Source organism: Daldinia vernicosa (genome assembly GCF_022497035.1).
Source record: "Daldinia vernicosa strain CBS 139.73 unplaced genomic scaffold F5Y00scaffold_5, whole genome shotgun sequence".
Lineage (NCBI taxonomy): Eukaryota > Fungi > Ascomycota > Sordariomycetes > Xylariales > Hypoxylaceae > Daldinia > Daldinia vernicosa.
In genome coordinates, this window is record NW_025953921.1 from 948,220 (window position 1) to 970,538 (window position 22,319).

The 22,319-nt window shown below is 47.4% G+C and overlaps 4 protein-coding genes across 4 annotated transcripts; 2 read left to right on the forward strand and 2 right to left on the reverse strand.

The window, feature by feature from the left end:
* Positions 1–246: 246 nt before the first annotated feature.
* On the reverse strand, positions 247–8,639 carry F5Y00DRAFT_158857 (cell morphogenesis N-terminal-domain-containing protein). Its single transcript, XM_048004663.1, has 2 exons — positions 7,642–8,639; positions 247–7,587 (listed from the first exon to the last, which is right to left on the reverse strand). The coding sequence occupies exons 1-2, from the start codon at positions 7,978–7,980 to the stop codon at positions 625–627; spliced, it is 7,302 nt and encodes a 2,433-aa protein (XP_047868941.1). The 5' UTR covers positions 7,981–8,639; the 3' UTR covers positions 247–624.
* Positions 8,640–11,497: 2,858 nt separating this feature from the next.
* Positions 11,498–14,586, forward strand: F5Y00DRAFT_226595 (NADPH-cytochrome P450 reductase). Its single transcript, XM_048006362.1, has 3 exons — positions 11,498–13,782; positions 13,832–14,110; positions 14,227–14,586. The coding sequence occupies exons 1-3, from the start codon at positions 12,001–12,003 to the stop codon at positions 14,242–14,244; spliced, it is 2,079 nt and encodes a 692-aa protein (XP_047868942.1). The 5' UTR covers positions 11,498–12,000; the 3' UTR covers positions 14,245–14,586.
* A 3,622-nt stretch (positions 14,587–18,208) lies between these two features.
* On the forward strand, positions 18,209–20,088 carry F5Y00DRAFT_272553 (uncharacterized protein; the record flags this gene model as incomplete). Its single annotated transcript, XM_048013002.1, has 7 exons — positions 18,209–19,107; positions 19,167–19,257; positions 19,313–19,402; positions 19,453–19,544; positions 19,602–19,844; positions 19,902–19,940; positions 19,998–20,088. 7 exons carry the CDS (start codon positions 18,209–18,211, stop codon positions 20,086–20,088), a joined length of 1,545 nt encoding a protein of 514 aa, XP_047868943.1.
* Positions 20,089–20,551: 463 nt separating this feature from the next.
* Positions 20,552–22,100, reverse strand: F5Y00DRAFT_226599 (RIO1-domain-containing protein). The gene is made up of 2 exons (XM_048006363.1): positions 21,922–22,100; positions 20,552–21,857 (listed from the first exon to the last, which is right to left on the reverse strand). Exons 1-2 carry the CDS (start codon positions 21,982–21,984, stop codon positions 20,685–20,687), a joined length of 1,236 nt encoding a protein of 411 aa, XP_047868944.1. The 5' UTR covers positions 21,985–22,100; the 3' UTR covers positions 20,552–20,684.
* Between the last annotated feature and the right edge of the window lie 219 nt (positions 22,101–22,319).

Here is a 22,319-nt window from a genome sequence, read left to right on the forward strand (position 1 = left end):
GAAAATAGAAAATATCTTGAATTGCCGACTCTGACCGCTCCCCCACAATTGCGGATTGGGCTTAGTTCATGCAAGCAGCAATATGGATCCATAGGCTGTTGGAAAGTTCCGCGCCGAGGCCGTCCAGGTGGATCCACTACGTTCTAATAAGGTTTAAACCCCGGCTTCTGGTAAAGTAATATCTATCCAATCACATGTAATAGTTGGTATTCACAATGCATAAAGAGGTACATAGTTAAAGTAAACTTATAGGTACTAGGTTAATATATTGTGTTATTCCACTTTATTCTCATCCTCTATACCAACATCATCACCAAAACATCCAAGTCAAGGGTCATAATGAGTCATATCATATACGGAGCATCACTTCGTCGCGATATAAACGCACGAATAGCTTCCTCTACTCTACACACGACAGATATACAACATTTCCAGAGACACAACTCCCTACACCCACCAAGATGGATATCATACTACTTACTCCCCACCGCAAATCAGGCCGTTCGCTACGTTACCCGTAAAATGCCAATTACATCACCTAGGTATCTCCCAGCGCCTGTAATCAATAGATCAACATGCCCGTGCTCTCGTCCCATATTAGGTACATATATCCTATCCTGACGCCTACAGCATATCACCATTCGACGAACTCCCCTTATGCGGTAGGAATGAGTTCGGCACCTTGGGCACCTGCGGCGAGATCTGCTGCTGGCGCGCACGGAACAGTTCCCGCTGCCTCTCGGCGTCGCGTCGTCCGCCGCCCGTAAGCCGGCGCATATGCGTCCTCGTCGTCTGCGCGATCGGCTTGATCATGTTCTCCAGGAAAAACGAGCTCTCCGGCGCGCCATTCGGTGGGCGGTCGTCGTCGCCGTCGGAGAAGACTTCTTCGGTTAGTTCGTCGTCGGAAGTCAGCTCGCCGAGCTGAGGTTGGGTCCACGACATCGGTGCCGAGGGCGAGGTTATCGAACGCGAGTGCAGTCCCGGCCGGGCTATTGCCGCGGGATTGAAAGCACCTGGGTTCATAGTGTTGGGCTTAATTTCTTTCGACATTGGCACCCGGTCTACAAAGCCGTTTTGGAACGACGTATTGGTTGAAGCTTGGTGTAAGATGGGCAAGACGTCGTCATAGAGGCGAGCACCGGACTCGTAGCTCTCGGGCGAGAATTCCGTCACCGTTCTTGATGATCGTCCCTCACTAGGGGACGTCTGTGACATATCATCGAAGAAGTCGTCTAGACTATCCAACTTGGTTACCAAGTCGGCCATCTGGCCATCACCCTGGACATCATCCGACATCATAGTATCAGTTCGTTCTGGCATCTCAAAATAACCATATCGGTAATCATCGGCATGGAATTCGACCTCAGGTGTCGGTGTTGGGTCTGTGGCCGCGCCATCCTCAGGGTTTGCCTGACACATATAGAACGCAGCATGTATATTGGCCCGTGTATTCTCCGTCTTCTTTGCCGGGACCGGGATCGACCAGCCAGAGTCTTCCGGAATACCAAATAGGCTCTGAGTTGTCTCATAGTCTTTCCTATCTTTAGACGCTGCGCTGGTCATGCTCATACGGACGTAATGTTTATCCATCGGAGTGCCAGACATGGTCATGATATTGTCAAGCACATCTAGCGCTTCCATGCAATACTCGGTCTGTAGAAGTCGGAAGAGCGGGGAAATCAAGTCAGAACCATGACTAGCAATTTCGGGTTTGCGCATCTCAATTTCGGGAATGATAACGCAAAGTAGCCTCATAGTCATGATCTTCACCGAAGGTAGGCTGTTCGTAAGGAAACCTAATAGCATTGTTAACATCTGGAAATCGAGCTGCGGCAAGAAGATTTCGCGAAGTGCGGCGAGAAGCTGGACTATGAATTCTTTGCTAGAGGCGTATCTCGACCCCATAAAAGCTCCCAGAGCCGCGCATATCGAAGACAGCCCTTGCGCCTCGGCTACCGCAAACAGGATTTCCGCGGTTTGCAAAGTTGCCTCATCGATAGGGCCATGCTCCATAGCCTGCAAGAAACGTGGAAAGTTACCAAGGATGGAAAAGAATAGCCTGTTGTCATTTCCGATAAGATCACAGCTTGGTAGCTGAACAAGCTTATCCAGAATGTTGAGTGTGGGCTGAAGACAAAGAGACGATCTCAGACCCTTATAGAGTAAAGGTTGGACGCCTTCGAAGGAACCCTCCCACCTTGGAGGTTGGCCTTCCATAAGGGCATTCCGAATGCCTGGGGAGTGGAAATCAAGCTTTTCCAAGAACTCATCGAGCATCTCAATTGCCTCGAGAAATTCAACCTCGTTAATCGAATCCAGACACGCACATGTCGTCCAGAATAACTGGGGGAAGGATATGAGTTTCTCCGGCTCGAGCTTCGAAATGAGGGTTTTTAGAGTTGTCAGGATCTCCATAGAGAATGTCTGGATCTCGGTATCTTCATCCGCAATGGTATTAGATAATCGAGCAAGCATGTCGCCAAGCATCAGCTGGTCGAGCGAGGTGAGGATACAGCGGAAGATCTGGAATGAACGACAAGCGAGATGTCTGACCGGACACGAGGTTGCCCAAGTTAACGATAGACGACTCCACTGTTCCTTGATTCCTGGGAAAGTGATTTCAAACGTCTTGACAACTTCCGCGGTCAGATGTTCCATACTCTGAGGTACCTTGTTATCACGGCCGTCAACTTTGCCGTTGCTTTCTTCGTAACCCCAGACAACAGCACGGTCGTGGCGTCGAATTGCATCAACCACGTCCTCGACCGACTTTTTTGTTTCCATGGGAGTACCCTCATCCATTTTTGAGACAACAAGCTCGTGGATCAAGTGAACTAACATTTCCCGGGCTTGTTCTTGAACGAGAGGCGTGTAGTGATCCCAAAGTACCGTGATGACTTGTAATAAGACTATTAGATTATCGGTATTAAGTTGCACAGGTGACACCATCAAATCAACCAAGAGTATTAGGGATAATTGTCCCAACGAAAAGCCTGCCTGCTTAGTTCCGACGGGCAAGGCTTCTGACAAATCGGCGCAATAAGGCAATTGTAGTTGGCTGAGATCAGGAGGTGACGGGACAACATCTCTCTTTTCGTTGGGGACCATGGCTTTAGGAGTGATCTGCATCAGCAGAAACTCTACCACTTTAATGCCCGGCGTGCTAGGAGTGCTTGATAGGAACACTACTATTTGTTTGGCGTACTCGACGAAGTTTTGCTCTCTCCGTTCCAAGCAGAGAGAAATAATGAAATCAAGCACAAGCCGGACGTTCCCAGGAAATGGACCGGTGGCGAGTGCTTGCCAGAGCGCCTGCACCTCGTTATGAAGTGCGGCGCTGGACTTGATGGTGACTTCAAGTAGATTGGCAAGGAGTACGTAAGATTGAGCCGTGGGCCCTCCATTTGGATCGACCTTTAATTCAATAGTCTGAATCCAGGGCAGGATGACGGCTACGACATTTCGCTGCGCACCTGGGGGGAGATTCTTGAAATAAAGTGTAACCTCGGAAAAGATATGAAATGCGAGTTCGGGATGTTGCTTTGCGAGACGTTTGGAAATCTCAAACTGAGCTAACTTGTAGACAGCCTTAGTCTTATCCGCGATGCTGATCTCGAAGTCTCGGATCTTGGAGTTCTGGGCGGCTTGCTGCCTCTCCCCGAGGGCCCTGAGAACGTGTGCTGACTTGGATCGGATATCGCTTTGGTCGCTTCCTAGGGTAAACAAACACAATCCTAACAATTTCCAGAATGGCGACGGGTAATCGAGATGTTCTAGTAATACCTCAGTAATCACGGTGAAATAACTTTCAAGCACCTTCGGCACTTCTGTGAGGTAGCACCGCGCGATGCAGTGCTCCAAGAGGTAGGGATGGTCCTGGTTATAAACGATCAGGTTCTTTATGGCTCTTCTCCCTATAACATTGACCCGGTCACTTCCGGAGCTGAAAATCGATTCCACCCAGTTCAGCATCCGTCTCATGTCGAAATGAAGTGTAGCACCGCTCTCAGTGGTTACACTGACTGGACCAGCACAAAGGCTCGCCATAGCGCTCAGAGCTGCCGTCTTTAAATTTCTCTTCTCTATTTCCATAGCTGCAGTAATAGTGCCTCTTTCGCCAAGAGATTGCTGGTCAATCAATGACTGTCGCATCGTATCTTCCCTTTGGCGGATCTGCATCTGGTTTGGTGAGAACCCACACCAGTCTTCCATCAGGGTGAAAGAAGACTTCCGCGACTCAAACGTCATCCAACGAGACGGGTCTTTCGTACGGTTTACTCCCTCGAAAAGCCCCTCGACAAGGCCGCAGTAATGGCGCCTCAGCTTTTGAAATTCCCAATCCATCTGAACCTCGCCATCCATGAGGAAGAGCTTCAGGTCCTTCGTGTACGTACAAAGATTGCTGAGGATCCAATCATCTTGGTAAACCTCGGGCTCCTTTAAAAAGTGGCAAGTCAACTTATATACGTAAGTGATCTCTGTCCGCAACAGGTCTGTTTTCCGATTTCTACGCGGGCCACTATTGGTTCGCTGGTGTATCCGGGCGCGTGCTTCGTCGTTACATCGGGATACTTGTCCCTGTAGCTCCTCGAGTAACGTTCGATATATGTTAATATTGATCGAGCCCATAGCAAGCACGACAGCTTCACGAACGGAAGCCGAAGAAGCTAAGAGCAACGGTATCAAGAATTTGAAGAGCGTCCTAGCCGATACAATCTTGTCGGCGGTTTTGGATACTTTCCGCGCATGTGGGCTACTTTGCGACGTGCCATTTATAGTAGTACCAGCCTCGGTCAAAGTGGTACAGGCAAAAGTCAAGTACAGTTTCCATTGTTCAACAAGCACGTCAGGCTGCGTCGTCGGCGTCCTTCCCGTGTATCTAGCACTTCCGGGGTCGGATCCATAATAGAGACCCCGAGTTGGTTCTGACAGAACAACTATACCCTTGTACATCTGTAGAATTCGGTTGCACACTAGATCCCGGCCGATAGTCACAGTAAAGGGACATCGATCATAAGCAATCCGTATGAAATTAGGGAAAATCTTAAACCAGAGAGTTGTGTCATATGAAACGTCGCTGGTGCAGAGCTCAATTAGGGCCCCTTTGTTGTTGCTGTTCTGCATGCCTCTTTGAAGTCGGCTTCGTTCTGCTACAGATAGATGTTCGTCCTTGAAATTCATCACTTGCACCGAATCATTTTCTAGGATATCAATGAGCCGAACTGTGTCTTTCTCTTGCGTACTGTCTTTGCCCAGGGCGGCATCGAACTCGACGATCAGCCGGAGGACCGTGATCGCAAAGTGCCGTACCCTACGCGATTGCGAGCACAGGAAGAACAAACCGCGGGCCTCTACGTGTTCGACTTCGGCCCAGATGCTAGATAAATCTAGTTTCATTCCCCGCTTATCGGTACCATTAGGGTCTCCAATATCAGATGCGGCATCTTTAGTTTTCTGACGTATCTCGTCCCTCCATATTTGTAGCAACTCGACGTAGAGCCGTAAAGTGCTCTCGATATGACCAGGACCAAGCATCCCCCCATCAGACATCGTAGAGTAGCGGTCATCAAAATTGAAGATAAACCGAGCAAATCCTACCGTGACTTGGTGTGCATATGATTGCCGGGCAATAGATTTGAGAGATTGGGCAGAAGATTCAGCAATATTATGCTGAACGTGTGCCGTGCCCGTACAGAGAAGATTAATCAGTGAATTAAAAGGTATATCAGCAGGGAGACAACGAGGCAGGGCCTGCACGGCAACATGGAGAAGTTCGTAGAAAGCTTGCTTTTGATCAGCAGGACTTGGATGGTCATCGCGTCGTGAAAAGTTGAAAGTCTCGGAGATGGGCGTCTTCGGTCCTGTTGGGCTACTGAACTTCTCATCAAGCGCAGCCTGGCCTCCGAAGGTATTGTCGCAGATGATGGTAATTTTACCGAGAACTTCCGAGAATTGTTTATAGCGGGTTTTTGCGCCGTCGCTCAATGATCCGACTTGCACGGGTTGCGATAGTGATTCGTCGCGATCATATGTGAGCGGACTTGCGGGCACCATGCTGGAAGTTGAGGCCGATGCTGGTGAACTCGGAGGTGCCCGATCGGAAGCAGATGGGAGAGGATATTGCTGAGGAAATGGAGGTCGTTCACCCTTTTCTAAGTCGGACATGACTGCGAGAAATGCCCTGATCCCGATGACTATCTTGTCCGGCTCTAGCTGTTCAACTTTGAGGTCCTTATTCTGAATAAGGTCGGCATTTATTAAAGGAAAGATAATGGTATCGCAACAATATTCTGGGTATTTAAAGCCAATGATTCTAATAAGTTGTATCAATGGCCCTGTGGAAGCCGTATCCGCGGCCGAAAATGTACGCTTGGTAGCAGGCAAGACGAGTTGCATTACTTCGTCTAGTTTTCGCCCAGCTCCGGCAATAGTATTAGTAGTTCGATATAGATAAGCCCATACTAACCGTGAGATAACTTGCAGGCACACAGGACGCATATTGCGATCTTTGAGTCTCGGCTGGACTGTTCGAATCAGTTGCAACCATTGGTTACTCAGATTCTCCGGAGATGACACGCAGAGCATCGTTGCTGTCAACGGGAAAGCAGACTGCCAATGGCGCGGCTTTACAAACATGGTTGCCAGACGAGGGCTAATATTGCTGAGCACTTCGGACCACTTCAGGTAAGAGAAATGCTTGTTAGTAGCCTTAGCTGCGATAGGGAGGAGCAGTGTATCTAATATCTGGCAAAACGCCGCCTTCACCTTCTGGCCGTGGGATCGGGCAAACAGTTTAGCTAGGGACACAAGAAAGTCGCAGGCTTGATCCCAGCTTTCGTCGGTATCAATCTTTATATGTAAGTGCTTCATACCCCCTAGCACCAACTCCACTTGGCCCTCGGGGTCCCTATTCTGAGACGTCGAATTCCTTACGGTAAGTTCCTGGAGGGTCCGGTCGAGATCGTTAATAAATCGATCCGTAACGCTGGTAAAATTGATCACGCTCATGGCACCAAGCAACTGGGCGAAAAGGTTCCAGTTGGCCAGCTTGAGGGGGGATATGTATAGTTGCTCTATATCAGCAATCTTTAGCTGGCCGAATATAATAGCTTCAAGCTTATCCTCCATCTCGGGAGTAATGGAACTGAGGCTGCTCTGGGTGATGACTTCCAGGAGGACCCGGCACAATATAAAAATAGAGACAATAGATCGACGCTCGGCATGGGCTGCTTCATTCTGCTTCTCCGCGAGGGCGTGCGGCACGTTGGACGTCCCATCCCCAGGATTCCCGGTAATGAGTTGCAACGGCTCTGTATTACGCCTGACAAGAGACGCCGCGGGGAGGTTCGATTTCATCTGATGAAGTAGACTACGTGCCTCGTTGGCTGCTTCACTTTTATGTTTCCGCCAGAGCATTATAGAATCGATTAGTGGTCTTGGTTTCTGGCTTGCAATATGCCCAAGAGCTTCAATAAAGCGGTCAAACGCCGGGTCAGCTCCGGGACCGCATATCTGCTCAATTGGTGGTTCGGGGTCGAAAGGCACTGTGATACATTCCTGTAGTTTGTCTTCGGCCATAGCAATAAACTTAAACTCTATTAGCAAGTATCATACGGATATTAGGGTACCATCGCTACTAACTGATGTGAATAATACATGCATGGCATATTCGCCCACAGTCTTCGGTTCATCCCTGTGGTGTCTCGACGAATGCGAGTGGTGATGTGTATGATCGCGCCGGGTTTTGCTATGCTTCCGCTCGAGCTTCTTCTGAGTAATAGTACCTCCAATATTATTCTCCTGGCTGGATTGTGTTCTTTCTGAGTGGATGGATACGCTGGCGGTAGTGCCCGACAGGGCAGTCGTCGGCCGTGAGGCCATCGTAGGTATCGAGGCTGTTGACATTTCCGAATCTAAGCGGTTCATAGTTGACATGTCTGACCGTTCTGGTAGAAGCCCAGCACCTGCGGCTGCTATCATTTGCGGACTGAGAGGACTCGAAGACGAGCTTGCGAGACTCCCATTCCTCGAATGTTGGATGCCATGAACAATAGAAGTCTGACGATGGTGTCCGTACGATGCAGCCTTCGGGTCAACGAGACGCTCGAATATGCCGCCTGGGCCGGAACGCGACGCGGCCGCACGCAGGCCAGGGGATGTAGTGGGGGACGATGCTGATTGGGGCGATTCAGGGATGCCAGCGAGTGCACCCGACTGTAATTTCTCAAGCGAAGACTCACGCGAATGCGCAATGGCTCGAGAAGCAGAAGAATCGAGGGCTACAGGTCTAAGAGTATTATCCCAGCCGCCATTATCGTCTTCGTCATCATGGGCGTTGTCGTCGTGAGTATTAAGTCGCGGAGGGGATGGTCGCGCAGAGTACTTTAACTGATCGTGGAAGTGTTCCGGCAGCGTCTGGGACGGAGCTAGGTAGTGCGACAACGTTGTCAGTAAAGGCAAAACAGATAAAACAGACAACCATCAGTGCGCAGGGGAAATCTGAAATATGTTGGAGCCCCCCTCGACTTGTGAAACTGTGAAACAAAATCCGAAAGTGGGAACATTTATCAAGCGTTCAAGCGTTCAGGCGTCAAGCGTCAAGCGTTAAGCGTTAAGCGTCATATATACCCTAGATAACATTTCAATATATCGCATATTCGTTGGCGCGACATACTCGAAATATTTCCGGGGGACGAAGCGCGGAATCCACCCACCCATTGTTGAGCTTCGATGCCCATGATATGATAATATAATAAGATACGGCAGGATTCACAGACCCTAATAATGCGGTCTGGTGGGACTAGGGACTTGTTGGTGCTGTTAACGAGTGGAGGAGAAGAGCTTGACGATGCTATTGATGGTAGTATTTTGGGTGGACGACGATTAATGATGAATGACGGCTCCAGTCTATTTTCTTCCCTTCCTCTTCCCGTCTTCCCCTCCAGGTCCTCTTATTTCTGATCTGACTTACCTACGAAGTACGTAGTATGGCCTGAAAATGTGATGTAGGATATCCCATGCCGCAAGTCACTGCATAATGCGAATGGGCATCTCTGGAATCGAATTTCGTCCAACAATGCCTGATGGCCGACTAACTTTTTCGTCTCACTGGCTAACCCGTCTGTCTCGTGGAGCTAGCATAGCCAGATAAAATCGTCAACCTGAAGTCTTTTTTTCTTTCGTCGACTATCACTCTCCATCACCAATTAGATGCTGATACTGTACGTACTGTATCCCTCTCCTGAAGTCCCACCCTAAAGAACTTGGGTCAATCACAGTCTTTTTAGCTCGTCCCTCTATGCAGGGCAAGGGTCTTTCTGCAAGGGCCATATCCTATAATGATCCACCCAAGACCGCCAGCGGGAGGTTGGCTGGCTGGTTCAGGGACTTCAGGTACAGCCCCGTACATCCGATAGAAATTTTACGTACTGTACGAGCACACCACGTGGCGTGAGCCTTTAAGTGCATACGACCTTGACATACATATGGTGCAATCCCAGCTTTTCTGTGGTTGGGTTATCCTTGTACTATGTAAAGATGTATGATACCTTATGAGGTATGTAAGTATCGAAGATTATACTCCTCTTCTTGCATGTATTCATTATTGCAGTTGCATTCAAATATGACGGGAGCAAATAACGAGAATCCGTGTCCCATACCGTGAACACGCTAAAATACCGTCAAATAAATATCTAAATACTATTATCAAAGATGGAATGTGCCAAAATAGATGGTAAGAAATTTTATCGTCACAGCGATGACTTAGTAGGGGATAAGACACGAGACAGGTCATAAAGGAGGTGACAAATAATTCATCGTGTTTGGCGAGCGAGGCATTGAATAAAGGGCTCTTTGAGTACTGGGTAATATTAGTCCGTTATCATGAAATGTGCTTCAGTATTACAGTAAGAAGCTCCTATAGGAACCGGTTAATTCCAAGTAGTAAATTGTAAGGTAGTTATGGCAACTTAAAGCCATATAATGTTTGGTAATATATTTCCAAGTAGGTAAGCAACTTGCATAAGTAGTACCTTGCGTACAATATCGAACTCAACTCAATAGCCGTGGGGGTGATCGATCTAGCAAGGCATACAGCGGTATCGGCCGAGATTTTAGAAGGATATAGTCGCATTATCGGTCGACTACCTGGTAGGAGTAGGATGTGGTAGGATTACCTCAGCGGGACTTAATGCCTAGAAAGACAAAAATAACAACTTGAACCCCACACGCCGCAAGTTAGTAGTATGCAACTATGCAGCTGCGGACCGTGGAACTCGAGTGTCCTTTCCCGATTAACCCGGACGGGATGAAACAAAAATAGAAGGTAAGGTATAATTCTACCGATTAAGATACCGCTTTCTCTCGGATGTTCCGGACAAAATGCGGGTCCGTCGCTCCGGTCATCACGGAGCTTATAGTCACAGTTCGCTATGTAGTGTAAAAGTGTGTGAGGCGCCATGTTTCTTATTATGTTATACCAAAAACGCCTATCTATTCGGATATCGTGTGCTCACTCTTCTTAACACCGATATGAAGTAAGCAGGCATTTAGGAGGTAAAGCATTTGATCCTACAAAGCTGAATGGTTAGGGCTTACGGGTCATACCATGCAGACCGCTTTTCGAAGAAGAAAAATTTTATAGAAAAAGAAACAACTATCAAGAGAAGACTATGTGTTGGGTCTCCCTTATAAGTTAAGATGACTCGTACCAAAAGGAGTCGAGTGAGACAAGCCAAAAGGAGTCTAATAGATGCCGAACTTGAATAGGTGCTATCGGAGAGGAGACCAACTAGCCGAAAAGCGATAAAAAAGATGTTGAGTTAGGGGATATGCATAGAACATCCCAGAAGGCTACAGCGATACCTTGTTTTGCTGCGGGCTGCGAATTGCCGAACTTGGGAACAATAGCACATGCGGTAACCGATTGGATGTCCCGAAGTCAGTTGAAAGATTCGGTGCTCGGCTTCGAAGGGTTGCTTTGTTTCGCGTCGGGCTCTCGGGGGAGTTATTGTTGCAGCCACTATTGTTCAAGCTATAAAACTAGCTACGTCGCGGCAATGAATAACGTCCGATGTTGAGGAAATTGAGGTATGTCGCAGTAGCCACAAAAAGACAGCGTTGAATCTCGGAGTTTAGGATATCTGAACGGGAAAGAAAACGTGTACATTATGTACATCCATGATCTTACACACATGTACCTAAGAGGTACCTAGACTACAGGTTTATGTAAGGGTTTTGCTTAGGGTAATCCGTGCATCCATAGCAATTTCGGAGGGTCTAAAGGAGCTTAACACTGGATAACTTTACACTAAAATTCATAGTACTTACTAAGGTAGCTAGCCTGGCTACCTACCTGGGTACAAGTAATCGGGAAGTATTTGCTAGGCTAGCCGTATGCAAGAGTTATGTACATAGTGGCTCTTAAACAAGTACCTAGCCACGCTTATGCTTATCTTGAAAAGAATCCCACCATTACAAGTCACACATTCATTTCCTCCGGTTCCTCTTCCATACATACCAGACATACCTACACACAACTACCCGCAAGGCCTTGCCACGCACACAATTCAAAGTCAGGGCTTTGCTCCCTCTCTTTTATTCCTAGCGTAATCGTATGATTTCATCGTGTTCGTACCTTGCTCGCAATTCACCAGCAGGGGTTTCTCTCTTTAAGTATTTATTGCTAGAGCCGCGGCCCTGTTCCGTCGTACATAGAACCTAGCCTGGCTTTTCTCGAGCTGAGAAATTCCTAGGAATTCCCAGGAGTTCCCCAAACCTGCCGTTCCTTCCTTCGGCCGACGACGCACCAGGACACGTTGCACCGTTGCAGCGCCTCTCTGGAAAAAAGCCTTAAATCGGTCTTCTAGTCGCATAACCTAGAACTACCTCCGACATAGTGGTTCCGTTTCTCTGTTTACCCACCGCCCGCTCCGAGGCGCCATCCTCTCGCCGTGGCAGAACTACAGAAACAAGTCTATTCTTTGTAGACAAGCTGTCAAGATGGCTCAACTAGACACCTTGGACATAATTGTCCTGGCCGCCATCCTCGTTGGCACGGCCGCCTACTTTACCAAGGGCAAATACTGGGGTGTTACCAAAGATCCATATGCCAATGCATTCGCCAACGGAAATGGACTCAAGGCAGGAAAGACGAGAAACATTGTTGAGAAGATGGAGGAATCCGGGAAAAACTGTGTCATCTTCTACGGTTCTCAAACTGGTACCGCTGAGGACTACGCCTCCCGATTGGCGAAGGAGGGTAAGAGTCGCTTCGGTCTAGAGACTATGGTGGCCGATCTCGAAGACTACGACTTTGACAACCTCGACGAGATCCCCTCCGACAAGGTCGTTATGTTTGTTCTAGCCACGTACGGTGAAGGAGAGCCTACTGATAATGCTGTTGACTTCTACGAGTTCATAACTGGCGATGACGTGTCCTTCTCCCAAAGCTCAGACCCCGCTCTCGGAAATCTCAACTATGTCGCCTTCGGTCTAGGAAATAACACTTACGAGCATTACAACTCTATGGTCCGCAACGTCAACAAGGCCCTAGAAAAACTAGGTGCCAACAGAATTGGCGAGGCTGGAGAAGGTGATGACGGTGCTGGTACTATGGAAGAAGACTTCTTGGCATGGAAGGACCCTATGTGGGCTGCATTAGCAGAGAAGATGGGTCTTGAAGAACGTGAAGCCGTCTACGAGCCTGTCTTTGGTATCGTCGAGCGCGAGGGTCTTACTAAGGATTCTCACGAGGTCTACTTGGGTGAGCCTAACAAGATGCATCTCGAAGGAACTGCTAAAGGCCCCTTCAACGCTCACAACCCGTACATCGCCCCCATTGCCGAATCTAAGGAATTGTTCTCTGTCAAGGATAGGAACTGCCTGCATCTGGAGGTTGATATCAGCGGTTCTAATCTGACATACCAAACCGGCGATCACATTGCTGTCTGGCCCACCAACGCTGGCCAGGAGGTGGATCAATTCGTTAGCATTCTAGGACTAGAAGATAAAAAGGATACCGTCATTAGCGTCAAGGCTCTTGAACCCACAGCTAAAGTACCATTCCCCACGCCTACCACTTACGACGCCATTATTCGATACCATCTTGAAATTTGTGCACCCGTTTCTCGTCAATTCCTAGGCACCTTGGCCGCATTTGCCCCCGATGATGCTACCAAAGCAGAAATGGCCAAGCTCGGCAGTGACAAAGACTACTTCCAGGACAAAATTAGCAAGAATCACTACAACATTGCCAGAACCTTGAGCGTCGTCAGCAACGGACAGAAGTGGGAGAATGTCCCATTCTCGGCTTTTATTGAAGGTCTCACTAAGCTTCAGCCTCGGTACTACTCTATCTCGTCGTCTTCGTTGGTTCAGCCTAAGAAGATATCCATCACCGCTGTTGTTGAGAACCAGTTAATCCCCGGTCGTGCTGATCCCTTCAAGGGTGTGGCTACCAACTACCTGCTTGCTCTCAAACAGAAGCAAAACGACGATCCTAACCCCGAGGCCTTCGGACTCACCTATGAACTCAACGGACCAAGGAACAAGTACGACGGTATCCATGTGCCTGTACACGTTCGCCACTCGAATTTCAAGCTACCCTCTGACCCATCTAAGCCTATCATTCTTATCGGACCTGGTACTGGTGTCGCACCCTTCCGTGGATTTGTTCAGGAACGCGCAAAGCAAGCCGAGTCTGGAGAGAATGTCGGTCGTACGCTACTTTTCTTTGGTTGCCGAAAACAAGACGAAGATTTCATGTACAAGTCAGAATGGGAGGTACGTATAACGCCAGTATTAATATCAGCCCTAGCTCACGCTTTAGTAGGACTACAAGAACGCCCTTGGTGACAAATTCGAGCTGATTACCGCTTTCTCACGAGAAGGGTCCAAGAAGGTATACGTGCAACATCGACTGAAGGAGCGTGCTCAAGAGGTCAACGAATTACTCGAAAAGAAAGCCTATATCTACGTGTGCGGTGATGCAGCAAACATGGCTCGCGAAGTCAACACCGTGTTAGCCCAAATTATTTCAGAGCAACGCGGTATTCCCGAATCGAAGGCAGAGGAGATCGTCAAGAATATGAGAGCAACGAATCAGTACCAGGTAGGTCATACCATTACATCCCTTGCAACAGCCTATAAGACACTTTTTGTCTTTTGGTCTACCCTCTCCCGCGCGTCTTCAACACTTGTTGTCCATCATACTAACTATGATTGTAGGAGGATGTCTGGTCGTAAGAACCGGTGGGGATATAATGTGCTTTTTAATGCATGACGGGGTGAGCGTTGCGGATAGATGGGATTGCATAGAAGAGGTTCACTGCCGACCTTGCCTTGGAGTCAGGGAGATGTGACTTTTATTGGATTGGGTCGCACGCTGGCACGACCTCGGTTTGGTATCAATGCGCGTCCTATTGTGGTTCCGCGCGCTCTATTCGTATATATACTGGAAGCTACGTAATGATTTCTATAGATTGAGTTCAACATTTACAGTGAACCGCCGCCGTGAAAGTCTCAAATGCCCCTATATAATAGCAGCTAGGACTGTAAAACAGAATGCAACGTCCAATCGCATTTCCCGATTCTGATTCACGTATTACTTATTAACTTGGAACACGTTTTCTAGCAATTCATGTAGATGAACTACGTAGCATGTGGAAATCCAACCCTTTCCAAATCGTCCACTCAGCCTGTCAGCCAGGTCCAGACCATTTGGTCAACCACATATGATACAAATGGGGTATGGTAAGTAATTGACCAATAATAAATCATGTTCAGCCTCGGCAACAGTATCATGAATTATAGGATGCATGTAGGTAAGAACTATATTATATATGCCGAGATGGTCTAAACGTACTCCCTAGCCGCCCCATTTCGACCCCTCTCCTACTCCAGCCCTCTTCGGCAGTACCTAAATCAAGAATTGAAGGTTACAAAGGCGTCTTGCTAAGCTAGGGACTGTGGATGATTAACAGTAACAGTAACATTGATAAAAATAGAAGGCAGGCTGTCATTAATATTACAAATTCGTATATCAGATAGTTTAGGATCGATAATGATACAGAGCGTTACTAATCGTCGTATTCCCCAACATCTCTAAGACCCTATGATATTCAAAACGAGTCCGTCACCTTGAATATTATTAGAACATAGATTGGTACATATATCCTAGGAATAATAATAGAAAGGCGCTATGGACACCAGAAAGCTAGGGACTTGCTTGGTCTCAACGGCTATAAACTACCATATAAACTCTGATACTAAAACCCAGTGTTGTAATCACTTCAGGAGCTCGTATAGCCTTTTCTACATTATAGGACAGCAATCAAGCTTAAACCATCCAGCGTAATACTCCGTTGCGTCATCCAGCAAGAACACTACCAAGGCAATTAATTACCTACTCTATCTCTCAAAATAAACAATAAACTACATTCAACGATTATCTGTGAATACGGTTGGCAAAATGTGTGTACGAAGCCCTATTTGTATATTAAAGAAGGAGGCTTGGTTCGAAGCTCAAACAAAATGTCGGTTTTAACGAGAGCAAACCAATTCGACATTGGCAAGAACCTCCGGAGCTCTCATTGTCAAAAGAGATAGGGTGAAAATGGGTTTAGATAGGATCTACAAGAGCCATACTCCCGAAGCTAGAATTCTCTGATGGCCAATACCCGTAGAATGGTCCCTCTAAACGCTTATGGAGGATATATGATTCAAACGTGTATCGAATAATGTATACAGGCAACAGTGGTGGGTTATGGGGCCTATAGAAATGGTAACTACATAGGCGTGAGTAATTGTCATACGAGAGAGCAATCTGGTCATACCTAGCATTGCAAATACTAACAGAGGTTTTCGTAATTCGTCAGGTCCGCTGCCCCCATCATGTTTTGCCATGCTCTCAGAGTTGAATTAGTTCCTATGTGAATCGCATTCTTAGAGTCAACATGTAGGGAAATGCGACGCCAAGTAGAGAGGATCTTCAAAGGAGCAGGGAGTTGATAGCTACCTAAATACACAGCTGGGTAACTCTTAAGTGGGTAATAGTGACATTTCAGGTTGTCCTATGATCGCAAATAGAAATATGTATTTGAAGGTGTTTAATCAAGGTACCAACATGTGGCTTTTACATGCATGTAGTGGTTTGTCCCGGTATTTGGATTTGGCTATTATTCTTGGGAAAGAACGTTAGGGGCAAGTGCGATTCCCATAAAGACGGCAACATATCCGAATTGAAGCTAAGAAGCAGCATGTATTTGAGTACATGTACCTATATAAGGTAGGTACCTAGGTTAGGTAATTATATGTAAGTCGACACCTGCCCATCTAAGTCAGGAGGCATCGCCGTCACGTAGCAACCAAGCCCGAAATATTGATGGTATTACATAACATAGTTTGATAGCTTAGTTTAGGTACCTTAGATTAGGTAGTTTTGTAGATCTATGAGCAGATTTAAGACCAATAGCTGCCTATACCGGCCCATGTATAATTATATGTTAGATGTATATTTTAGTTGTCACCATCTGCAAACATTGTCCAGCCTACGTGAATTTAACAACAACGAAATATAAGAAGTGCATTTGTATACTTAGCCAAATGGTGACAAGTTGTGGGTGCCTCTCTATACCAGTAGCAAAAGTATAGATACGCATCTGTATATCGTTTATCTGTATACATGCGTGTCTATTTGATACTCAACCCTTAATTTTTATTACCAGCGTGCCTGTATGTATACATATTTTCTACCTTGGAAGATCATGAGGCTGATTTTATCTGTAGCAACACGCCCAGCAACGCACCTAGTAACGCACTTCGCATTTTTTTATTTAACGTCGATTACTTCTCGCGCCAGTCGGACTATCCATTTCTATTCAACAATAATTACGGTTGTGCTGGTCTTTCAAAACGCGAACGCAGCAACACCACACACAGGCACAACCATATCATCGTTATACGTTGTCCCTTCTGTCCCTTCAGTCCCTTCTATTCCTTTTCCACCTCCCATCTACCTTGCAATCGTTTTTTTCTAGATTGTTATCTCTAGTTAGCACATCCTTACTTTAAATCCTTATTTTACATCTTCAACTACCCTTTTCAGAGCGTCGCGCCTTCAGTATACACATGTGTTTAGGTTCAAACATCCCTGTATTACTTACGCCTTCCTGACTATACTTTGAAGCCTGTGTAACTGCCTTTGAGTGCCTTAAACCTTGTGGTTCATTCCTCACCTTCTGAGTTGTATACCAGCAGGTAAGTACAGCTACCTTTCTCTCTCTTGACAACCAACACTCTTCATCTATCATGTGTTTCCTTTCTCTTCTCTTCTTCATTTGGTTCCACAGCATAACATCCACTCATCCAAGCACACACATCACCACAATCTCTTCATTCTCTCATCTTGCTCTCTAGCTACTCTATTTTACTCGGACCCGCTCGCTTCATCACAATCCTCTTGGTACTAACAGTATTGGCATTACCAGCCAGATTTCCCAAGGTTGGTCCTGTCTCTGCTGTTTTGTGATGATTACTTTTAACCACAGCCTTTACATCCTACTATTCTGCCTCTTCTTAGCCTTTGGCGACACAGCACGATGTAAGGCAATGCGATGTCGTCGTTCACCGGGCAAATCTTTACCACATCAACACCCCCCTACGACTACCGACAACCCCAATAACCTATTCCATATTTCCTCAGATCAATATTTTCTTGTACTTTTCCTTTGCGTTAGACCGATATCGCCGTGCCCTCTATACTACCATTATTTCCTCGTCTACCTTACCACTAACGCCATGAAGTGCAAGCCTCTTTTCAAAATCGACCTTTCCATCTTAACACTTCGTGCTGACTATTATTATTTATAGGTTCTAACTGTTCTTACCATCAGACTTGGTCGAGTCAATTCTTGTACAAGGTATGTCTCAAGCCCTTGCAATGCCGAGTCACTCACTCGTGTGTTGGCACAATGAACCACTTACACGTCTGTCAATATCACATATCTTTCATGTAACTCACCATACTCCTCACCTCTTCCTCAGATCTGAATCAGTATTCATTTCATAGGCTCGCAGTCATGGATAGTTTCTCCTTTTACCCAACCGACAAGTTTCTTTTCGCCCCCGCTGCCATATATTAATCTCTTAGACTCCTGCTAACGTTTTATATTTCTACAGAAGTCTATCGAGTTATTCTACTCTAAACATCATGCATCACGACAGCGGTGCACCCGTCCGTGTCAACACTCCCGAGGAACCGACCTCTGGTATTCACCCGGCTGCTCAGACTACTGGTGCCCACGACTGTGCCAACACCCACAGTTCTCAGAGCCACACGGTTGTTGATGCTAACATGAACGCTATTCTTCACCAGTTTGGCGGCCTTGGCATTAATGGTCTTCCCCCTATTCCGGGAATGATCCCTATGGCGACCCCTGACGGCCGCATTGTGCATGTTGCTGCTAACTATCCGGCTCATGCTGTCTCGGCTCCCGGAGTCCAGACATCTGGCATTCCTACCTTTGGTTATCCATCCACTCAACCTGAGGCTTATCCGGGCCCTTATGGCGGTCCTTACTATGCTCATGGAGGGTTTCAGCACCACCCTATGCTTGCCCTTTCGCCTTACACTCCGGCGCGCACCAGCAGCGCGCGAGAACACACTGACGCCAGTTCTCGAGATGTTCCAGGTCTGGACATTCGCCGTTCGTCTTATTCGACTAATGAGTCTACTCCGGCTACACCTTTCCTTGGAAGCATGACATCTCGAGACCAGGGTGCTCGTGTGACCGTGTTCGACCGATCCACCTATACAACTCCTTCGCCCCACCAGATTGTGGCTGCCGAAGCTCCTCAGGAGCCAAAGTCTCCTTTACTCGACCGCAACCCCAAGATTCCGTTCGCTGTTCCGGCTGTCTTTACCCCTCCTGAGAACATGAAGACGCTTGAACAGAGCCTAGTTAACCCTATTCCGGGCAACAGAAACGTGTACATCCGCGGCCTTCATCCCACTACGGACGATGCTCTTCTGCTGAAGTATGCGGAGCGCTTTGGTCCTGTGGAGACCTCCAAAGCCATCATCGATTCGAACACTGGTGCTTGTAAGGGGTAAGTTATCTTGTACTCTATAGCCACGTTAGAGATACTCCAGTTAACGAAACTCCCAGATTTGGTTTTGCCAAGTTTGTCGACGTCCGTCATTCTGAGAATTGCATCCGCGGGTTCTATCGTCGAGGTTACGAAGTCGGTTTTGCGAGGGTAATCAACCCCCTGTCCCCTTTCTTGGAGACCTTTAACTGACTATTAGAATTAGGAGTCCTTCAACTCGCGACTGCGAGCTGAGGGCGATGAGAGCTCAACCAACCTTTATCTTTCTAACCTTCCAAAGAACTACACCGAGACTGTAAGATCAACGATAGTTCCGATATAGTCTACACTGTCTAATGGCTATAGGAAATCAATCTCATTTTTGAAGGTTATACCATCTTGTCCAGCAAGGTCCTTCGAGACAGCTTGGGCAACAGCCGTGGTGTTGGATTTGCACGGTAAGTTGATCCTCTGGGAAGGACATATAAGTCACAAGCCTCTAATGCTATTCTCAGCTTCGAGTCACGCGATATCTGCGACGAGATCATCAACGAGTTCACTGGTAAACTCATTAGTCGTGAACGTCTTCCACTGCAGATCCGCTATGCGGATACACCCGCCCAGAAGGAGCTCAAGCGGGTGACTGCTAAGCGCCGCCAGTACCGCACCAACGAATACAACGTCAGTGCCTATGGTACGACCCTTGTGGGCATGAGCCCTGCTCGCGTCCTCTATCGAAACGCTCCTTATGTTTCCGAGTATGTCCCTACCTAGTTCAATCAGCCCTTGCGCTTTTACTAAGTGTTGTTTTCCAGTGGTGCTCCCCAGGACGGTTCTGGTGGTTTTGGACCTGGGTATAGGCCCTCATGCCAACAATCCCGTCAGTAAAGGGAGAGCTAACTTGGATATAGACCCGGTGATGGCGTCGAGATCCGTGTCGAGTCCCCATTGGTTGCGCATGGCAGCAGCCAATCGTCTCCGGCAAAACAGGAGAAGGAATAAGGAGTTCCGTGATAACCTCTGGTGTTGTTATTGTTGTTACTGCCTATTTGGTCTTGTTTTTCATGGTTTCCGGCATCACGGCAGATATCTTGCTGCCATAATATTGTTACTGGCATGCGCAATCTGTTCATCAGCCCTAATTATGGTTTTCTGTTGAGTTTTCTTTTCCAGCTTCTTGTTGCACAGCTCGAGTTTCTTTACTGAGTTTTAGGGACGAGACGATACGTTATGACTCATGGCGATGATAATTGGAGGATGATACGTGGAAAGGTGTGGGCGTGGGTGTTTGGACCTTTTTATTTTACAATAAGTCTTCTAATGTTGTCCTTACTCTCTTTATTCAATGATGGAAGAAGCTTTTTTGGCGGTTGCAGAACATTAGTGCAGCATTAATAAAAATTTTGCGCATATAAACTACCCGGTTTCTGAGGCGTCCCTTTTCTCTCTATCACGAAATTGAATAGGCACCTTCCTAGTAATGAATCACGGCTTAGGTGTACAGTGTCTTCAAGAACTCCATAACAATTATGAGATTGAGATAAAAGGGGTATCAAGTACTCATGTTCTAGTAAAACTATTAATACGCTTATTCGCGTTCAAGTTTTAATTGAAAGCTTCTCCATCTCTATCTTCTGGACATCTGCTTCTTGGTCATCTTTGCCAGTATCTGATTCATCTGTTTCGGTATCTTCTCCGTCATCTTCTTCGTCCTCATCTGTGGATGCTCCATCATACTCATCTCCTGAACCGGCTTCGTCTCCTCTTGTCGCCTGCTGCTCTCTGATAGCAGCCTCTAGGTCTTTAAGAGCCTTTTTTGAAAAACCCGACGCTTCGACTGCGGCGTCAAGCCTTCTGGCACCGTCCTTGCCCACCGTCTTCTTGGCATCTTTGAAGAAGGGCCCTGGCTGGGTACCGACGAAGTGGAAGCGTCGCTCGAAGAATTTCTTCACGCAGTTGACGTCTCGGTCAAAATACATCTCGGCATTTTGATGGTCCATGGATACCATCTGGGGAAAGTCGATGAGGATGGGCGTCACTGTGAAACTCCCCTTGCTCTCGTTTGCCGTGTCCTCAACTTCTTTGCCCTTGGCGGATGGGGTTGGTTCATTTCGCTCTTCTTTGATTAGGATGTTGAACTCGTTGAAGTCACCGTGGATTAAACCGTGCTTGGCCAGTCGTAGGATCATGGATATTAATTCTGCGTATAGGGCAGCAGGGTCAGGGACCTCGGAGATCTGGCGTAAGGGGAAGGCGTCGACGAAGCTCATGAGAATAGTGTGGCGACTTTGCGATATGGGCTCTGGTACGGGAAATCCTTCTTCCTTCAGGGCGCGCATGAAGGCGAACTCCTTCTCAGCGGCTAACCGTGATAGGTACATCCAACTGCCGCCCTGACGCTTTCGGAGGTAGTCACGGTTGGACTTGACGGTGCGAAATGAGATACGGCCTAATCGGTGGATTTTAAGTACATGTTGTGTGCCCGACTCGTCGGCTACAACTAGGATATCGCTCTCCTTGCCGACACCGATCCGGTTTCCTACACTATACACTTCCCGCCGGCTCGCATACGTATGCAGTGCTAGGTAGTCCAGACCACCGTACGTTAGCCGGTACCCGTCATACTTGGCCTCCTTGAGTCGCGCGATCAGGCCGACCTTGGCCAGCGCGGAGATAGACTTGTGCACGCGGTTGCTACCACCGCGAAGTTTGGAGAGAGATTCTATAAGAGGTGTAGGGATAATTTCGTGGTTCCTGCTGCCGATCTCGACCTGCCCAATTTTCGGTCAGTCGAGGAGCGGCTTTTCAAGATAGGAAGAAGAGGAGGGGTCGTACAGCTGTTAGGACTCGCCAGTCCTCTGCTGTGAGATGGCGCATGGCCTTGGTGTCGAGCTTCATGATGGCTGATCCTCGTTGGACGTGGATATTTGGCTACTGTTATAAAAACCTTTCTGAGAAGACGGGAGTTCTATATCTAGGTGTTGGTTTACGAGGATTGAAAGTAATAAGAGAACTTAGTAGCAGAAGAGATACGTGAGATATAGAAAACCCCCACCAATTCTAACAAAAAATACAAGGGACCCTCTATCTAATCTACGATAAGATATGATCTCAAGTACCCTGATGTACATGGCATGTAAATGCACTGACCTTTTTTTAGAATTTTGATTGGTTTGATCGACGTCAACCTTCAGGAAGGCTCTGTTGAACTTTTAGCGCACTGACCACTTTCC